The following is a 17192-nucleotide window of genomic DNA, read 5'->3' as shown; positions in this document are numbered from 1 at the left end:
ATTAATGATTACCCCAACTTGAATGGGATGGGAATTACATAGTCCAATTATTAGTTGTCTCTTCTGTTCTTTGCATTAAAGAAGACTGCCATTAATTTATGTGTGGAGCAAGGTGTGCTGTCTTTTGGTTGGGTTTAGTTCAGCAGAGTTTCTAACCTGTGAACTTTTAATGTCCCTGTAGGTTCCCAGCACCTCACAGAATAGGGTAAAATAAACAATTATGACACCTGTCACAAAAAAATACATAACATTAAATACCCAGTTCTTCTACAACATCTTCAACATTAATTACCACCAAAAAACAGGAATGGTGGGTTCAGCAATTTTCAACAGTAAAAACAATAACCATGAACTAGATCTGGCTTTAAAGCAAACAGGTGTCAATTATATCATCCTTAACAGTAATGACTGCATCAGCATTAATGATAGGGGCAGGGTTATATAAGTTAATTAGTTCTGAAATTTGGTATAAATACAGTTCATTAGGGTAAAAACATGTTAGGAAGGTAGAAAAGAGTTTGCATTTTCAAAAAGTAAACAAAGAGAATGTAGAAGAGATGTAGCAGGTGATGTTTATATGGAAGGAGGGGAAAAATAGAAGAAAAGTATTGGGACAGAGGCAGAGAGAACAGAATTTAGCCATTAGCAGGAGAAAAGAGAAAGACAAATAAGAGAAATAAGCAAATGAAAATTATACAAAACCAAACAAAAATATGCAATCCAAAAACCCAAACCCCCAAAAGACAAGGCAAGGAAAAATAAACTACATTAAAAATGCTAAAAATGAGAGGAAAAAAATAAGTGTATGTATATATGTCCCTGAACCAATTAGTACAGCAAGAATACAAACACCCAAAAAGATTCTTAATGAAGAACAAAGGAAACATCTCCACTGAGCTGGTCAAAATAGTTGATCAGACTGGGTGATCACTATTGTCCAATATACCTTTTTTCCAGTTCTCCTTGAGTTTTGTACTGAGAGTGCAAGAGGTGAGGGTTTGTTTCCCCTTTCTTGTTTTTGTGTTGCTCTCTGAGCTGCCAGTTGGAGTGGCCCAAGATTGAAGCTGCTTAAAACTCATCTTCCCTTCTCATTAGTAATAGATATGGAGAATGAAAAATCCCCAAGATAATGAGGCCTGAGAAAAAAGGAGTGAAAAAGAAGGCCACGTACTGACAGCCTCATCTTCAAGACAAATGTTTTCCAGGTGCCAGCTGCAGACAGGGAGAGTTGTTTTATCACCTTTAAAAGAAACAGTCTGTAGGAGGTATTAGTCTCCTTCAAAGTAAATCCTCTCTAGACACTGCCCACAGACCCCCCAACCCCAAAAAGTTCAAATTCCTGGGTGCCCAAGAAAACTGATATGCACACTAGACCACCCCTCAAAATAACCTATATAACCCTTTCTTTGTTCAGTAGCTCATTTTCCACCAGGAAAGTGGGTCCACAGGTGCCATTTCATCCCTGCATTCCCCTGAATAAACAGTTGACTTGTGAGGTTTGCGTCCTGCCCAGTCTTTTTGTGCTAAAACTAGCATGTGGTGTGATGTATTAGGAAGTACTGACAGTTGGGAGTTTTGTCCCTTCAGACCAGATTGGTGAACTCCCAGGGTAAAGCTTATGCAGAGTTCTGTGAGAGGAGTTCCAGAAGGTGGGGCTTAGGTCTAATTAGGCCTCAAGGGCTTTGTTGGGTGATGCCTGCTTTGGAAAAATTAGATCAACCCACCCCTAGGGCTTGACAACAGCTGATCTCTGGTGTCAGTTTGGATGGATCTCAGGAGCCTCCCAAGAATTTAAGTCTTGAGGCGAGGGATACCCACCCTCCACTCACTGCTCCCAGGAGCACAATCTTCCTGAGCTTAGTCTCTGAGGTATTCACACCTGCCTGTTTAGACTCCAGACCTGCTTCAGCTGGTCCCATGAGCCGCAGATTCAAAGGAGAAGCAAGTCGGGCTTTCCTATGTCCTTTCCACTTGAATCCCCCTGGATACAGTCCAATCCATGGCTATTTTATTCACATTCTGCCAGGCATACCCTAGTTCACACAATAGGCACATTCTGGGATATTGTGGCTGTTTGCTCCGATTTCCTGTCTCCTAGAACGATTACCCCAAGATGCCTCTGCCTCAGCTCTGGCAGCCAGTTGAGATAAAGAGTTTTTCAAACACCATTTCGCAATGCAACCTCTGGATTAACTAAGCTCTGGTAGCTTTTTTGATCTCAGGTTTTTCCGTACCAAATGTTGGGGGTTCATGTGGAGGTGGAAACTGCCAATTTCTTAAGGTCCAGGTTTAGAAACAGTGTTTTCTGCTGTAGTCTAGTGGCCAAAATAGTCAGAGACCACCCAAATGTACGAGAAAGAGTAATAGACCTCCCAGGAAGCAGGGCTCAGGACTCAGCAGGTGGGAGAAGATGTAAGACGCAGTAGGGGTAGAAGATATGCTTTATTCAGAGGCCTCTAGCTTCCAGCTTCAGGCCCCAGCCAGATCCATTTAGCCCCTGCATCTTTTTCATAGGCCCTTTGTATAGGTAGGCCAAACAAAGAAGGCATCTTGTCAACAGGTTACATAAGGAGGTGCATGCTCAAAGCAATATATTTATGATCTTGAGTACATACACTGAATCAGTGTCTCTGGTCTTGACTACACACTGACAATTCATGGCCTTGGTTACAGACTAAAAACCTAATACAGGCCGCTAAAAGCGTCAGTGAGGGAGCCTAATTAGCTATTTGGGCATGTCCCAACATCTGTATTCCTCCTCTGTGGTGAATCAGTGCCAAACACCTCCCACTTTTGGTGCCAGTGTGGCAGCTGGGTCACCTCCAATGTATCCTTTCTTCTTTGTTTACTGTACCCAAATTTGAGTCCCTAAACCACTTTCAACATCCAATATTGAATTTTAGTGAAATTCCTCTTTTACCCATCTCACTGAGAAGCTGTACATCTGTTGCTTTGGTCCCAGGCCATGGAATGACTTGGAATGTAGTTTTCCTCTACTCCGTCATCTTCCCAACCATCCCTCATTATTTATTGCTGGGTAATAACTCCTAAAATTGGTAGCTTAAAATGTTATGGTCTGTTTGCCTTGCCCCAAAATTCCATATGTTGAAACCCAATCACCACTGACGACAACAGGAAATAGGGTTATTGGAGGGCGAGGAGGTCATGGGTCAGAGACCTCATGAATGGTACTAGGGCCATTATAAAAGAGGTCCCAGAGAGCTGCCTTGATCCTTCCCCCAATGAAAGAACAAGTCTAGAAGTTGCCATCCATGCATCAGAAAGCAAATCCTCACCAAACACTGAAATCTGCTGGTGTCTCTATCTTGGACTTCTCAGAGGCGTGAGAAATAAGTTTCTGTTGTTTATAAGCTACCCACTCTATGGTATTTTTGGTATTTTATTATAGCAGCCTGAAGGACTAATATATCTGGACAGTTCTTACTTGGGATCTCACATGTAGTTGGATGTGAGCTGAGTTGGGGGTCATAATGAAATCTTGACTGAGACAGATATCCAAAATGGCTCACTTACATAGCTTATAGTTGCTATTGACAATTGGCTAGGCTGAGGTTATCAATTAAAGTCCTGTAGGTGACCCTGTCATGTGACTTGAGTTTCTTATAGAATGGAAATCTCACAGTACTTATTATACATGGTGGTTAGCTTTCCCCAGAAGATGGAAGATGGTGGAGGTGGAAGCTGCCAATTTCTTAAGGTCCAAGTTTGGAAACAATATTTTTTGCCATAATCTAGTATCCAAAATAGTCACAGAGACCACCCAAATGTACAAGAAAGAGTAATAGACCCCATTCTTGACAGAAGGACGTCAAAGAATTCATAGCCAAATTAGAGGAAGGAGCAGTTAAGACTATTTGTGTGTGATGGATTTTACATAAACATACTTGTCTCATTTTAAAACCTCAGTTTTTTCTGAGTCTAATTTTTTCTATTTTGTCCTTTAGCCCAATGGCTTTCAACCTGGCTGGCTGTAGTTTTAAAAGTTATCCAGAGAACTGGTTCATATAATATTCCATGATAATTATTTGCTGTCATATAACCATAAAAGGCTGATACTGTAACATTTAGAAGAGGAAAAGAATTTATTTTGGCCAAAATATATTAGCAAAAAACACTTTGCTATTAAAAAAGTATAGCTATTAGTGCTATAATTTGAATGTGTCTCCCAAAGGTTCATCTGCTGGAGGCTTGATCCTCACTGTGGCAATGTTGAGAGATGACAGGACCCTTAAGAGGTGAATTCAAGTGGGAGATGATTAGGACTTTGAGATTAATATTTTTCCATGCCTGTGAAATTGGGCTGCTGTTAGAAGTGCACCTGGTACATCTCCTGAATTTGTCACTTCCTGTTTCACCAGCCAGGGAGACCCTCACCAAGACACTGGTGCCATGTTCTTGGATTCCAGAACTGTGAGCAAAAACTAACTTCTTTTCTTTATGAAATACTTGGGTTCTGATATTTTGTTATAGCAACACAAAAAAGACAACAGTACAACAAGTACTACTCTTTCTAGAAGCCCAGAAAGAAGCTTTATTATATATATCTTAGTGAACTACTACAGTGTCAAAGAGTGTCAGTTATTTTCCTCCAAGAGCAGTTGCTTTAATGATAGATTCTTGAATCAGTTATTTGAAAATGTTGATTCTGCCTCTGAAATCAAATTTATTACTGAAAATTGGTGGGTAAAGCTCCACTAATAGTAAAATAGAACTTTTCCTCTTTTTCAGGGACCAACTTTTTGGTTTGAAAAGCCTAAATTGTTGGAGGACTTAACAGTTCTAAAGTCCAGACAAGGAAGGGGATCACTAAGTCAGTCATTCAACAGAAATGAGAAAAAGAGATAAACACATACAAAGTTGTCAAATTATGATTAAAAACAAGTAAGTATAATATGCTGTTTATTAGAATCCTATTAAAGATTTGGTGTGGTGGGGCATGTTTGTAATCCCAGCAACTTGTGAGGCTGAGGCAAAGGATGACAAATTCAAGGCTAGCCCAGGCAACTTAGCAAAACTGTCTCAAAACTAAAAATACAGGACTGGGGATATAGCTCAGTTAGTACAGTGCTTACCTCACAAGCACAAGGCCCTGGGTTCAATCCCCAGCATTGTGAAAAAAAAAAAAAAAAAAAAAAAGAAATGAAAAGAAACCCCAATCTCCCCCCAAAAAAAACCCTAAAAATACATAAAATATATAAGGACACAGAAAGATTGATTGATGGTAGGTGGTACCAAATACACCAAGGAAACACTAAGTTTAAGGAAGATAACCATTATGATATTAGATGAAATAAAGCTTTCAAAGCAAAAAAATACTAGTAACAGTCATTTCATAAAAATAAAATTTATATGTTTCACCACAAGGATAAAACACCTTTAAGTTTATACACACCTATAAAGCAGACAGACAAAAGCAGACAAATCCACAATCACCATCAGATTTTAACACACCTTTTTTTGGTAGCTGATCAAACAGAAGACAGAAAATCATTAAAGATATATTAGACTTGAAGAAACTTGACATAATTGGACACATATAGAATACTGCACTCCAAAACTGAATACATATTTTTCAAGCCTACATAAAACATTTACTAAATTGATTACAAATTGGTCCATAAAGCAAATTCCAACATATTTTGAAGGTCTGAAATCACAAAGCATGTTCACTCATCCCAATCTATTATATGCAGTTTTCATTATATCACAATTAAAGTTGTATTTTAAAAACTAATTCTACATAAGACAATACAATCTATATTCATTCTCTATATATTGAAGTATCAAGAAGAAAATTATCTTTCCCCAAACAAAATCACAATGCCAAGCACATTGCATTTTAATGATAAAATCTATAAAATTACACCTTAGTTTGTAATATGATTATCAAAAGTTAATTTTGAATAAATATTATCAGAACTATATGACATGGTTAATGGTACTAAAACTTCTACAGTTCTAAAATTTAAACAATAGGAAGTAAAACAAGTGAGACTTGAAGCTGATTGATTAAACTCTGCAAGTTCTCTTGCAGTCATATAGTTATTTTGATTCACAATGCTATCTTCCCTAATTCAATTCTATTATAGTGAAGGGTTCTGGACTAAAACAAACAACAAAACAAAGCAAAAACAAAAAAACACTCTTGTCCAGGAACTATCCCTTAAAATATTTAACAGTTAATAAAACAAGTTGATACAACCTACTTCCACAACAGCAAATTACTTAACATAAATACAAGCAAAAGAAGTTTTCCTATTCTTTTATTGCAAAAAAATGATGTTAGATGAAATTTTAAGGAAAAAAAATACCCACAACTAAGTCATAATTCTCCCATCCCATGCAGTTTGATTTTGGAATTAACCATTTTCCAGTTTGCCCATATGCATATATCATTTTTACATAGTTGTAGTCAGTGTGTACAAGGTGTATTTTGTTTTTATAATTAAACTTTGTTCAATGTACTCTGTTTTCAGTCATCCCAATTATACATTTAAGTTGTAATTCTTCCCACTGATGTATTATATCAATTAGTTGTTTGAGTTGGGATATTTATTTACTTCCATGATCCTCTATTTTGTTATTATTCTTACCTATTCAGGTCTTTCTTTCAAATTATTTTCTCAGCATAAATTACCCAATCCAATTTAACATATCAAAAGTCAATTCTGAGTTAGGTGTAGTGGCACATGCTTGTTGTCCCAGCAACTTGGGAGGCTGAGGCAGGAGGATCAGCAACTTAGTGAGACCCTGTCTCAAAATAAAAAATAAAAAAGGCTGGGGATGAAGCTCAGTGGCCAAGTACCCCTGAGTTCAATCCCCAATAGCCCCCCAACAAAAAGTCAATTCTGTCATCACCCCATTAATTCCTCTTTCAGTTTACCTATTTATTAGCAGCATTATCACTTTCATTTAGGCTTGAGATCTTTTTTTCCTGCCCTCATTCTTTTTCTCACCCTTCATACATTTAAGACTCCACAAGAAATATTTCATTTTCTGAATCTCACTGCCACTTTCATAATTCAGAAAAATCCTCATTTCCTAATTGTCTATTTCTACTATTATAAAGCCTCTTGATACTCTTCCAAATGACTTTCTTCCTATTACATCACTGCCATTTCACTGATTACATGACTTCTTTCTCTGTAAATTTTTAATGATTTCCCTGTGCCTAGCAAATTATTTTTTTTTAATATATTTTTTATAACTTTTTTTTTTTTTTTTTATGTGGGGCTGAGGATCAAACCCAGTGCCTCACATGTGCCAGGCAAGCATTCTACCACTGAGCCACACTTCAGCCCATTATCAATTTCTTAATCTGAAATTCAAGAGGGATGATAGCTAGCCCCAAGTTACCTTTCTGTTTTCTCATTACTGTCCTATGTAAATACATGCTCCAGTCAAAATAAAAGCATTCTGGGTTGGGGATGTAGCTCAGAAGAGCACTCCCTTAGTATGCACAAGGCACTGGGTTCATCCTCAGCACAGGTGTAAGGAAGAAGGCATTCTATTCCCTTAACACAGTCTTTGCTTATCTTTGTTCCCTGATCATTCCCACTTTTGCCTTTTTATTTGCCTCTTTTCCTTGAAGGTCTTTTATTAATTAAATGTTTCTTTATCTACTCTGTGCCTCATGACAGATTAAGCAATTGAATGACAGGGAATAATAAATCACAATTCTTTGCACGGTTAATATAACCTCATGGAAGAAGACAGACATATGCAATGATGGCAATTTCATGAATTTTTTGCTGAAGTATTTTTTTCTTCAAAGATTGTCAAGAAGTAGAATCTTTCATATAATGCTGGTTTTAAGGTGAAAGACCATTATTTATATGTTCTCTGTTATCACAATCACGAGGAAAATTTATTTTAATGAATAATAATTGTATTTCACTGACTGTACTAAAAAAAGCTATTTTAGCAATTGATGACACCAGTAAAAAGTCTCTCATTCATTCCTCCCCACACATCAATACTACTCCTATTCTCAGCATGTCAGGTTACTGTCCTCAGGCCAGACTATTCTTTAAACAAATCTTTCAGCCCAGAAAGGGATCACTTTTGCCTGGAATGTCTCTCAACAAATTTACAGAAAAAAAAAACTCTCTAAAAATTATCTCATGCAAGTTTTCTCAATTCCCAAACAATATGATAATATATCATACTCTTTATTTATTTATTTATTTTTTGCTTTTATTTTACCCACAATCACTTTCTGTTTCCCCTAGGCATAAACTAACTGAGGATGTCAACCATATTCACTCATGGTGTATTTGCTGAACTGAAAGAATCCAATTAACTGGTTGAGCTATAAGCAAAAACAATGCTTTCACATTATTTATGAAACTTTAAAAATCAAGCATACTAGTGGAAGAGTAAATTAACTTTATTGACTGATGAAAAACTAAAGTGATAAGAAGTACGAATAGTAAACAATAAACACTGAATTTGGAATTCTATATTTCTTCTTTTCACTTTATGTCAAAAGAACATAAAATTATAGACTGTTAGTGAACTAGTTGCTTTTAGTTTCTTCAACAAAACTGCATAGTTTAGCAGTTGCACAGCATTAAATATATACATTTTTGCAAAACCCTGAAAGTTTTAATTTTTTGTTGATTTCAAAGGCTAATAATGTAATCACCTACACTGGTCAGATTCAGAGTTTCTTTTCCCTTTTCTGCCACCCTGTAAAGAAAAATACAACAAATTATTTAGGATACAGCATTAGGGGGTCATTTTCGTTTTAAGAATATATAACACCAAAGACATTTGGGGATAAGAAAACATTTTTTTTCTTGAATTTGTTATAAATATGAGTATGCATATCACTGAATTATTTTATGTGGTTATTTTTATAAATGATTAAAGTAGGTTATAGAAAATAGTTACAGCACTTCTATATGAATTTGTCTAGGCTTAATTAGTAAGATCATAAACATCTTACTTTTTTTGGAGCTCATTTTGACTGCCTCTGAATTTCAAAATATTAAATTTTTGATCAATACTAAAATAAAACAATCTGTTACCTGAGATCAGCAAATTAAATAATTCAGTTCATAACCTTTTGGATAATACAATTAATAATTCTAGTTTTATTGATATTAAACAATTAGAAATTTTTGTTTAACAGTAGATTGAAAAGTTGGTAATACTTTTTGCATTGCTCAGTGGCACATATAAATCTATATTAACTTGTTGCATATGAAACACCATTTACAGTATCTGACCTGAGCCAAGAGAAAAAGCAACTTTTAAAGACATGAAGAATTTTATATGCATTACTTTTAACATAATATTTCTTGCTTTATTCCGATTTAAAAAGCAAATATGAATTGTAGAAATATGGTAAGTACAAAGGTATAAAGAAGAAAATTAAAATCTTCCATGACTATACACTCCTTCAATTAAAATATAAATACCTTATAATAGTTCCCACCCCACCCCCCTTTTTTGTGTTACTGAGGATGGAATCCAGGGCTTTATACATGCTAGACAAGCATTCTACTGCTGAGCTACACCCACAGACCTTTTTATATTGAGACAGGTCTCACGAAGTAGCCAGTGCTGGCCTCAAAATTGCGATCCTCTTGCCTTTAGATTCCTTGGGTAGCTGGGTCAGGTATGCACCACCACACCTGGTTACTTTTCACATTTCCCCCCCTGGTACTGGGGAATAAATCCAGGGCTTCACACATGTTGGGCAAGGGCTCTAACACAGAGCTACAACTAGACCTCATTTTTCACCATTCTTATAAACTATGGCAATGATATCCAAACTTAGTTGATCATCAGAATTACCTAAGTAGCTGGACATAGTGGCACATGCCTGTAATTCCAGCAGCAGGAGGCTGAGGTAGGAGGATCACAAGTTCAAACTCAGCCTCAGCAACTTAGTGAGGCCCTAAACAACTTAGCAAGAACCTGTCTAAAAATAAAAAATGAAAAGGACTAGGGATGTGGTTCAGTGACTGAGCACCCCTGGGTTCAACCCCTAGTCCCCCCAACCCTAAATCACCTGAATAGTATTTTTTAATTTATTAGTGCATTATGGTTATACACATTAGGGGGGTTCATTTTGACACATTCATAACTGCATAACAGTTTTCTTCATTTCGATACCCTAATATTTCCCTTTCCCCTTCCTTCTCCTTCCCCGAGATCCTTTACCCCTTCTCTAATGATCTTCCTTCTACTTATTTAATTGGTGAATTAGATATATATATATATATGTGTATATATATATAATTGGAATGAATTATGAGATATTCATGCATGCTTAAAGCTTAATTTGGTAAGCAGTAGTATTTTCTTTAGTTGATGGACACAATACCTTTATTTTATTTATTTATTTTTTGTGTGGTGTTGAGAATCGAACCCAGTGCCTCACAAGTGCTAGGCAAGCTCTCTACCACTGAGCCACGACCCCAGCCCAGCAGTAGTATTTTAAAAATTCTGATGTCTAGGCTCTGTCCCACATCTATTTAACTAGATTATAATCTGTAATTCAAAATGTAATCCTGATGATCAGCCAAATTTGAGAACTGCTTGTCTATGAAAGTACATTTCTGAAGTAGTGGTCATAATAGGGATATAACAAGCCCAGACTCATTTGATAATGATGGCAGTTTCTTCTAATTTCTTTTATCCCCTTTCTGCTTATACTACCCTCTTGGAGTAAAAAAACATTTCTACCTCACCACTCTGGGAAGGGAGGGGAGAGGAGTGGAAAGGAGGGAAGAGGAATAGAGGGGATGGGAAGGGAGGGGAGTGTGCCAAGTACAATGCTGTTCTTCACTCCTGACCACATTAAAGTTCTGCAAAGATTTAATGTTAAGAAAAACAGAATGAACAGTTCTATAGGACATGAGATGTGTAATGACATGTATTTTAAAAAGAGATTTATCTATCAGCAGGAAAATAAAAATGAATTTCAAAAAATTCTTCAAGATATATAACCACTATACTACAAAGGTATCAATGTTTTGTGGCTAAAAACTCTTACCATGTTTCTCAGTGAAATTAAAAAAAAAAAAAAAAAAAAAAATATATATATATATATAGGGATCCTTTTCAAAGTCTCCTAAGCAAAGGAAATTTTCCTTCCCAGACTGATTCAATTTCAAAGCTAGGGCTAAACAAAATTTAGGTTCTCTAAACCATCAGTGGATTCTAAACCTTTTTTGACCATGATTCCACATTAATTAATGCACTTTATGATTTAGATACATATATGTTCATACAAATGTGTATATATACATATAAATATTTATGTACATTAAAATGAAACACTAATTTTTTTTTTTGCTTCATCCATCCAGAAAAAAAATGTTGAGTGCCATCTTGTAAATGCAGAAAAAAATAAAAGAATTAGAAAATCACTATTAGGCAATCACCAAAAATAACTGATGCAAATACCATCAATAATAACTGATGCAAATATCATAAAAATGACATGCACATCAGTTTCTCCCCTACACAGTACTTATTAATTATAAAGGGGAAATGGCATCTTTACAATAGAGCTATCTAGCAGATATCCCTGTACTGGAGCAAACTTAGGACACAGTGGGACAAATGTCATTATGTGCTTTCCCCCAAGATGACTCAATGGCACATATGCCATACCTTTTAACTAATTCCAAGGATTTTCCCAAATTACTTATTTGATAATGTGTATATCAATATCTAATATTTTCTAAAATGTAAAGTACATAATTAATAACAAATTATTAATAGATTAATATATATGGTGAGTAAATTCTGGCCTAAGAATAAAATACTTCATTTATTCTCACATCATGTCTATTCCAAATTACTGTGTGTAATGAAAACTCTTGAAAAATTTAAAAGCATACCTGGTATTTGGCTAATTCTGCTTGTAATACTTTCACTTTAGATCGTTCTTGTTCTAATGCTGCATGAAGTGAAGTCACCTATAACCAAACATTCAATAAGAAAACATTTTTTAAATTTCTAACACTTAATTCACAATGATAAATTCTGACAAATAAATGAGTATCAAAGGAGAAACCTTCCATGTAATTTTCATTAGATATTGTACATAGTTATATATTAAAGACAGACAGGACAAGCTCACTGTTTTGTTTTTTTTTTTTTTTTTTTGTGGGTGCTGGGGATTGAACCCAGGGCCTTAGCTATCCCCCCAGCCCAAGCTCACTGTTTTAAGAGAAGACAGAATAAGGATATGAAAGAGAAAAAAAACAAATACAGATTAGAATAAATTCTATGTTCACAGTTCACTAAAATGCAACCTTATTTTTTCCCATTGTGTAATAAATAGAATCATCATTTATTTGCTATTACACAATAAATGTATAATTTCAATCACCTTCTTCTAGAATTGATGGGCTGTACTTATTTATTCAAGTTTAATACTTTAAGACTGAAGAACAGCTGAAAAAGACTACTCATGTATGCTCCATAATTCCTTACCTGTATCGTTAGCTCATTCTTGATACTCTGTGATTCATCAACTTGTAGAAGAATTTCTGCTTTATCTTTCACTGAAAAAAAAAAAAAAAGGAAAAACAGCAGTATAGTCTTTTCAGTCACTCAAATACTTAAACAATACTACAGTGAACCAAAACTTTAAGTGCAGCACAGTCAGAACACTCTGGGAAAACTTTTTATTTTACTGAGTTGATAAATCATTTATCTTGAAAAATTGTCTTCAGGTATTATTTAAGATAAACTTTAATTCTAAAAACATACATCACTTACTTTCACCTTCCTGCAGCATTTTCAATAACTGTGCATTTCTTGCCTTTACTTCTTTATACTTTGCCTAATAGTCAAAGAAAAAAATTTCATTTTTAAAAAAGTAAATGATACATTAGTGTTTTGTTAACAACTACTGTTTCACTATCAGTTTGTGGAGCTGTGAATTCTAGGCTTACTCAAAGACATAAATTACTTTTAAAAGAAATAGGATAGAGAAAGCTGTAATTAGAACTGTCTACTACTAAATTAAATCTTTGATATAATAATAGATATTATAGGTGATTAAAAATTAAAGGAAGGGATAAAAGTGAAGAAAAGTTAGGATAATATTAAATTTATACAATTCAAAATCATTAAGATAAAAACCAAAAGTAAAAGGACTGGTAGTTCTATACCAGTACTGTTCAGCAATACACAAGAATTTCCTGTATCTGTCCTATATCTGCCACTGTATTTGTGGCTACTGAATATTAGAAATGAAGTTTTAATCTTTTTTTTTAAATTATTCATTGATTTTTATGTGACGCTGAGAACCAAAACCAGTGCAAGGCAAGCACTCTACCACTGAGCTACAGCCCCAACCCCAAGTTTTAATCTTATTTAACCATAATTTAAATTTTGGGACACTTGCAGTGGTAACTGAATTTTGTAGTGCAGTTCTATCTCTTCTCAGTTAAGGTTTAACTAATCTCTTATTAATTCATTGATTAAATAATTATTGTTATGGTAATTTTTGGCTGACATGAATTAGCAATTTACTGAAATCTTTCAACTCTTTTTTCAATTTCTTTTTCCAAATGGGCTTTTCTCTTTCTCATACTACATAAACGATATAATTATATATTTATAAACAAAGAAGAATTGTGCTCCCAAATAAGCAATCTATATGCTAGGCAATTTTCTGCCTATGCTACACTATTCAACATGGAACATTCTTTGAGTCATTAATAAAGAATAAATACATCAGAAAAATGCATTTAGTCTATTCTAAAAAATAAAAGCCTAAAGAAAACATATCAGTGTAAGAAACTTGTCATTTCTTCTCTCAACATGTATAGATATGTACAGAAGTTACCAGATCCAAATTTTGTTTTGTTTTGGCAGTGTTAGAGATGAAACCCAAAGGCTGTGAATGTTAAGTGTTCTACCACTGATCGACACCCCAAACCCTCAAAACTATTTGTAAAACAAATATAAATGTATTTTACATCCTATAAAAATGACTTTTACTAACCAGTAGTCTGTCCATTAAATTGATGATAAATCAGTACTATTTACTGAGTAATAGTGCAGTCAGTACAGTTAACCAAAGCACCACAGTAAATATAAAGGGTAGGACTTGAATTCAGAAACAAATGAGGAAAACAAAATGGAAACATAAATACAAGGGGCAAAACATATCCACTAAACTACTACTATATTCACCATGAATATGGAAGTATACTACTATGAAATTCACACTTTCATGTCTTCAATCTATGCTAATATCTCACCAAACTCTAGTTCAAAACTTTAGCTCCAAGGTCCTGGTCAGTATACACGAAGGCACCTCTTAAAGAGTCTAAAATTGGTTCTTAAAAGCAAAGCTTGAGAATGTGTGAACTTACCAGTAAAAATTCCCTAAATTGCTTATAAAAAAATAGCATATGTAGTTTTGAATATACAATCCCAAATAAGTGTATCTATAAAAACATAAATACATAAAATACCAGTAACAAGTACTTAATAATAAAGAGAATGTATGCAATATTTGATGCCCTTACTAGTGTTTCTAAAGTTCATGAAAGAGTATATAAAATTGATAAAAGTTAAATGCACATATGTTGACCCTACTGTGTCCTAAGCATATATGCTTGCATGAAACACAGCCATTTCAAATTTAATATATCCAAAATGAAATTTATTATTTCCCATTCCTCAAACCAGTTTGAAAAATGTGTCCTTCCTCTTACACTTAACACTGGTCATTTTATCAGACTTTCTTCACTACAAGACTCAGCTACATGTGTTATCATCCCACAAAACAATTCTCATGTCAATTCTAAAGACTTTTTACTGCTCTCTTTGTGTAAAATCCAACAAACACCTTCAATCTCATCTTCTATAGCTTCCCATTTCTCTAAACGTCAGTTACCGTGTACTTCCCACTACTCCTATGTTTTTGTACACACTATTCTCCTCTCTGGAATAATCATCTTTTCTGTGAAATCTTTCAAATTTTAAACACCAACAACTTCACTCCTTTCTTTGTACTTCTTGAATACTCTGTCAAATATCAATTATAATTCCTATTAGTACTGTAATTATTTATATGTTTATCTTCCTTGTAACTTGTTCTTGTATTCTCCCATGCCTTACAACAAAAGTAATGGAAAACATAAATGAAAGGTTAAGGAAAAGAGGTAAATGTAATGATTCTTACAGGTATGAGTAGGAAAGAAATTCAAGAACGATATGGGTTGGAACTTGATTTATTATTTTAACTATTACATATGCAGGGCCCAGAGAGTACTTGGCATACTACAAGTACTCAATAAATAATTGTTGTAAGAATTAGTATTAGTCAAAAAGAATATTTGAGATGAATAAAGGAATTTTAAAGGCTAAAGGAGGAAGTAAGAGAATAAAACACAAAATTTATGGTTAAAAATACCCATTTGGCAGGGCACAGTGGCACACGCCTGTAACCCCAGTGGCTCAAGAGGCCAAGGCAGGAAGATGGAGAGTTCAAAGCCAGCCTCAGCAAAAGCAAGGTGCTAAGCAACTCAGTGAAACCCTGTCTCTAAATAAAATACAAAAAAGGGCTGGGGATGTGACTTAGTGGTGGAGTGTCCCTGAGTTCAATCCCTGGTACCCACCCACCCCCAAATACACACTTGCATAACAAATGTTAGCGAAGATGTGAAGGAATTAGAACCCTGTGCACTGGTGGGAATGTAAAATGGTAGAGCTCCTCTGAAAGAGTTTGGTGGGTCCTCAAAAATTAAATAGAATTTTTATGTGCTCTAGCAATTCCACTCTTGGGTATACACCCCAAAGAATTGAAAGCAGGGACTCAGATACCTGTACACCAATAAACAAAATGTAGTACATACATACGATGGAATATTATTCAACTATAAAAAGGTATGAAATTCTGATATATGCTACAACATGAACCTTGAAAACATTATGCTAAATGAAATAAGCCAGACACAAAATGACAAACACTGTAAGATTGTACCTATGTGAGGTACCCAGAATGGAAAAATTTATAGAAATCAGAGATTATGAGAGACTAGGGAATGAAAATGTGGACTTGTTTAATGGGTACAGAATTTCTGTTTGGGATGGGATGAAAACATGTTCTGGAAAGAGAGAAATGGTTATGATTATACAATACCACGAAGGTACTCAATGCCACTGAATTAGTATACTTCAAATGATTATAAATATTTTACAACAATAAAAATTGTAATATTGTTCAGACTTCAAATCATTAATCAGTTTAAAAAATCTAAATAGCAGAATGACTATTTCTATCAACTGAATAAACATATTTACATATAAGAAAAACCTTACATTTGCAAATGTATAGACTAATGGGTACAAACCTCCCACTGAGTGATCACATTTTTCAGCTTCTGGATTTCAGCATCTTTCTTTTCAAGTTCCAACTTTAGTCTTTCAATTCTTCCATCTTTCAGAACCACTTCCTGAAAAAAAAAACACATTATTTTAGGACTCAGATTGTTCTACCAAACCTGGCTTATAACAGTCTTTTGTGACAAGTTTAAAAGGAAAAAAATCCTGATTTTAATTAATTTTCTTAGGCAACCTTAAACTATTGACATTTCCACTTTCACTCAATTATACGATCCTAATTATATAATGTAAGCAAATACGATTTCTATAATTAACCTCAAATTACAAATATACTCTAGAAGAATATCAGGACTCTAGAATGTTATTTCTATCTTGAAATAAACATATTAAAAGTGCTCCATGAATTGTCATTACTTCCTGTTATCTTGTACCATATACCAAAATAAATAAATTAAAATTAAAAAAGTCATCCAAAGTTCATTCTTTTGATGAATATAAACTGGCTCTATTATCTAATGAGTAAAGTGGCAATGCCAATTTATTCCAGAAATACAGAGTATTTTAGCTACTTGGTGCCAGGTGTACAATAGAACACCTGAACTGAAGCTTCTTGCCCTTGAGGTACTTATCTAAGAGAGGAGACAGATTATAGATAAACAAATGCTGTAATTAGAAAGAAAGGAAAAAAGAAGACAGTGTGGATGGAGTATAATGAGGGGCAAGATGGTACAAGATGACTTTGGAAAAACCAGTAAAGCCTGATCTTAGAGGCCCTTATAAGCTAAAGAACAGTCTGCATATTATTCTGAGTAAAATAGAAAGCAGTGAAGGATTTTGAT

The 17192-nt window shown here is 34.6% G+C and overlaps 1 protein-coding gene across 3 annotated transcripts in view; it reads right to left on the bottom strand.

Annotated features, from left to right (window-relative positions):
- Nucleotides 1-8392: 8392 nt before the first annotated feature.
- The window catches only part of GKAP1 (G kinase anchoring protein 1), a 58929-nt gene continuing 50129 nt past the window's right edge, over nucleotides 8393-17192 (bottom strand). For 2 of the 3 annotated variants that reach the window (XM_079112331.1, XM_079112332.1), the window contains exons 9-13: nucleotides 16362-16459; nucleotides 12769-12832; nucleotides 12481-12551; nucleotides 11883-11960; nucleotides 8393-8712 (exon numbers count right to left, since the gene is read on the bottom strand). In XM_079112331.1, coding sequence (XP_078968457.1) covers nucleotides 8665-8712; nucleotides 11883-11960; nucleotides 12481-12551; nucleotides 12769-12832; nucleotides 16362-16459 — 359 coding nt within the window. In that variant the 3' untranslated portion in view covers nucleotides 8393-8664. Of the gene's footprint in view, nucleotides 8713-11882; nucleotides 11961-12480; nucleotides 12552-12768; nucleotides 12833-16361; nucleotides 16464-17192 lie in introns of all 3 variants that reach the window. The other variant, XM_079112333.1, reaches the window with a different exon arrangement.

This window comes from Sciurus vulgaris (assembly GCF_902686455.1).
Source record: "Sciurus vulgaris genome assembly, chromosome: 15".
In the NCBI taxonomy this organism is placed as follows: Eukaryota; Metazoa; Chordata; class Mammalia; order Rodentia; family Sciuridae; genus Sciurus; species Sciurus vulgaris.
Note: the sequence above shows the minus strand (reverse complement) of the source record. Positions and strands in the feature narration are given on the sequence as shown.